At 71.7% G+C, this 3621-nt stretch overlaps 2 protein-coding genes across 2 annotated transcripts in view; both read right to left on the bottom strand.

Moving 5' to 3' along the window:
• The window catches only part of MNEG_8587 (Ureide permease 4), a gene marked incomplete at both ends in the record, with an annotated part of 2565 nt that extends 1456 nt beyond the window's left edge, over window positions 1-1109 (bottom strand). The window contains 3 exons of the mRNA XM_014042939.1: window positions 62-607; window positions 873-923; window positions 1101-1109. Of these exons, the coding sequence (XP_013898393.1) occupies window positions 62-607; window positions 873-923; window positions 1101-1109 (606 nt within the window). The remainder of the gene's footprint in view (window positions 1-61; window positions 608-872; window positions 924-1100) is intronic.
• A 466-nt stretch (window positions 1110-1575) lies between these two features.
• On the bottom strand, window positions 1576-1866 carry MNEG_8586 (hypothetical protein; the record flags this gene model as incomplete). Its single annotated transcript, XM_014042938.1, has 1 exon — window positions 1576-1866. One exon carries the CDS (start codon window positions 1864-1866, stop codon window positions 1576-1578), a length of 291 nt encoding a protein of 96 aa, XP_013898392.1.
• Window positions 1867-3621: the final 1755 nt, after the last annotated feature.

The following is a 3621-nucleotide window of genomic DNA, read 5'->3' as shown; positions in this document are numbered from 1 at the left end:
CCGCCGCACTGTCCTGTGCTCCCGAGTCCCTGAGCGGCGCGCGGCTGTCGGCGCGGGGCACGGACGCCGCCGCCGCCGCCGCGGTCGGCGAGCCGCCGCTGCTGCTGACGCCTTCCTCGGCAGCGTCCCCCGTCTCTGCATCCGCGGCCCCCGCGCGCGCCAGCCGCGCCGCCCTGGTAGCGGCGTGCGCGCAGACGCCCAGCGCTATCGCCGCGAGCGCCGCCGCGACGCCGGGGAACAGCAGCGCGGGCGCGTTGCGGCGGCCATCCAGGAAGAACGCCGCGACAGCGGAGCAGAGCAGCGACACCGCGCAGAACGCGGGCGGCCCGACGGCGACGCCGAGGAAGGCGACGCCGTACTGCAGGAGCACGTCCGCCGCCGCGACGGCCGCGCCGCCGGTCGCGGCGAGCGCGGCGAGGCGGGGGTCGGCGGCGCGCAGCGCGTCCAGGAACGGCGGCGCGTCGGCGGAGGAGGGGCCGGCCTGGCCGAGCGCGGCGGCGGCGGCGACGGTGAACAGGGTGTAGCTGATGCCATAGTCCAGGAAGGTGTGGCTGGGGATGCGGCCGCGGCGCTCGACCAGCGCCCAGACGGTCGGCCAGAGGCCGAGCTGCGGGGGGGCGTTATCCGGGGGCGAGAGGGCTCAGATGCGCGGGCGAGACGATGCGCGGCAGTGCGTGATGGGGTCCAGCGGGCCAAGGGCATGAGATAAAACGGGCGGCGGGTCGCGTGTGGCGGGGTTGTGGGTGAATGGCAGGCCGGGACCTCATCAGCAGGCAGCGCCGCGGCGAACATGGGTCGTGAGGGTGGGGATGAGGGTGGGGACAGCGGGGACAGCAGGGTGGGGCGCGCGAGGGCGGACGGGTGCCCCTCACCATAAACAATCCGGCCACCAGGCAGCCGACGGCGCCGGCGGTGCTGTGGACCTGGAGAAGGGGAGGAAATGAGGATGGGACCAGGGCACGGGGCGCAGAGGGCGCGCCTGCAGCTGCGGCGGCAGGCGGGGCGACTTTCACCGGAACACGCCGACAGCTCGTTCGACTGCTGGAGCCACCCCAGGCGCACTGGCCGCTGCAGCCTCACAGCTCGCACGCGCCACCCACCTGGAACATTTTCTAAACTGCTAAGGGCTCAACACTGCGGTCCACGCGTTGCCCAGCCCGCCCTCCAGCCACAGTGATGCGCGCCGAGAGCGCACCGGCGCGCCTGTTTCGCAAGTGCGTGCACCGTTCAGCAAGGCTGCATGCTCGGGCTTACGAGTGTCTCATTCAATAACGAAAGAAGAGTACAATCACGAGCGTCTCCATCCTTCGCAGCACCCTGGTGACCGACTGCCGTGGAGCTCGTAATCCATCAAAATCCACCACGGAGAGCAGATTCCAGTGCAGGGCGGGCAGAGGGTTAAGGCTTAATATTCGTCTCATACGAGGTAAATTAGGGAAATTAGTCTAATTAGAGCCCCGCACCATCATCAGTCTAAATATTACACCCCTGATGCTGAGGGCTGATCACCTCATTGTACTTGCAACTTGCAAAGATGGCTGTGTTACAAGCGTGCAAGCAGCCAATGCACACATCTCACAGACCGCCCAACCGCCGCTGCTCGCGCCAACGCAGCTGCGCTCCGACTGCTGCCGAGCGCCGCGCGCGGCCCGCGCCCTGCTCGGCCACACCCTTGTCATCACTGTTTGACGGCGAGGCACCAAAGGCCGCGTCGTCATACACCTCCTCGCCGCCAGACCCGCCTTCCCCTGCACCCGACTCCGTCTCTGTCTCGCCACCACTGCGTCCACCACTGGAGCTGCCGCTGCTGCTGCCGCTGCCGCTGCTGCTGCCGCTGTACTTCGGTTTCTTGCGGCTTTTAAGCATGGTCATCTCGGTCTCATGGGCGCCGCCGCAGCCGCGCCCATGCCCCCTGCCGCGGCCGCGGCCGCGGCCGCGCCCCCTGCCCCTACCTGTGCCCCGACCGCGACAGCCCGAGCCGTGCAGCACTCGCGGCCCCGCCGCCGCCTCGCCGTGCGCCACCGGAACCCGCGCGGCCTCCGCATCGCCTGTGCCCTCCAGCAGCCGCCCACGCTTGAGCCCCTGACCACCGCCGCCGCCGCCGCCGCGCGCCTCTAGCGACGGCAAGGCAGCCAAGCCGCTGCCACCGCCGTCGAGGCGCCTCGGCAGGTCAGGCGAGGCGCCCCGGCCGCCGCCCCACCGGCGCGGCGCATTGGGGGGGCCTGTGCCGCCGCCCTCGTGGCCGTGCGGGCGCCGCTCCCCCTCCTCCTCCTCCTCCGCCTCTGAGGCACCACCGCCCACGACTGTTCCGCCGCCCTCCCCGTCGTCGTCCCTCCCTCCACTGTCCTCGCTCCCCTGATCATCACTGCTGCTGCTGTCAACGCAGTCCGAGTCGCGAGCCTGCGGGCCGCCTGCCCAGGCGGCCCGCTGCTGCTCCCGCTCCTGCTGCTGCTCCTGATGCTGCTCCTGCTGCTGCTCCTGCTGCTGCTCCTGGCGATGCCGCGGCTGCCTCCCGCCGCTTGCACCTGGCTTGTCGCAGCAGCAGCCATCGCCCAAGCCCATATGTCACTCCCCTATACATAGCGACTCGTTACTATGCTTGATGCGGTCTGGAAGCCAGGAATTGATGAAAACGATGGACAGCGACGCAGCAGGGACACACTTGCTACAAGGCGCGCCTCGCCGGCGCAGCACCCGAGCCGGCCGCCCGCCCCGCCCCGCCGCGCCCGCCCGCCCGTTTTTGTCTGCTGGGGAGCGGCTCGCTTCCGACTGAGGCTTTCTGCCGTGCCTGCTTGCTGCAGCCTAGCATGCGCTTCAGTCCGCCGGGGACCGGCTCGCTTCCGACTGCGGCTTTCGGCGCCGCGTCCACTTGCCGCGGCTCCGCTCGCCAGAGTGCGCGCGCCACTGCTCGCGGTGCTGCTGTGGCGGCTTTTGCTGGCTGGCTTTGTGCAGTTGGGAGCACGTGCTGCTGCATGGCTGGCTTTGCGTATTACGAACGCGGGCGCGGAGCCGCCCGGCGGCGTGTTGGCGAGCGCGGCGGCGAAGAGCGACGGCGCGGAGGCGGCCGCGGAGGACGCGGCGGCGGAAGACGCGGGGCCGCCCAAGCCAAGGGACCCAAACCCGAAGCCGCCCGTGGACGCAGCAGACGCAGCCGCCGAAGACCCCGCCGTCGTGCCAAAGCCGGCGCCGAATGCAGGCGCTGATGCTCCAAACGCAGGCGCCGATGCGCCAAATGCGGGCGCTGATGCCCCAAAGGTCGCCGCGCCGCCGCCGCCGAAGCTGCCAAACAGCGACGGCGAGCTGCCTGCCGCCGCGGCGCCGCCGCTGCTCGCGGGGGCCGCGCCGAATCCAAAGCCGCCGCTGGGCGCCGCCGCTGACGCCGCCGCTGGCGCGGCCGCGGCCGCCGCGCTCGACCCGGAGGACAGCGACAGGCCGCCAAACGCGCCGCCCGCCGCGGCGCCGTCGTTGCCCACGTGCTGCAGTGAAGCCAGCGTCGCCTGCGCCTTTGCGAGCAGACCCTTATCCGGCAGCGGTGGCATCGCAGCCGCCAGGGCCTTGGGCGCTGGCGCTGGCGCCGCGGCCGCCACGGCCGGCGCGGCGGCGGCGGCGGCGGCCGGCGCG

The sequence above is a fragment of the Monoraphidium neglectum genome (assembly GCF_000611645.1).
Source record: "Monoraphidium neglectum strain SAG 48.87 unplaced genomic scaffold scaffold01648, whole genome shotgun sequence".
Classification (NCBI taxonomy): domain Eukaryota; kingdom Viridiplantae; phylum Chlorophyta; class Chlorophyceae; order Sphaeropleales; family Selenastraceae; genus Monoraphidium; species Monoraphidium neglectum.
Note: the sequence above shows the minus strand (reverse complement) of the source record. Positions and strands in the feature narration are given on the sequence as shown.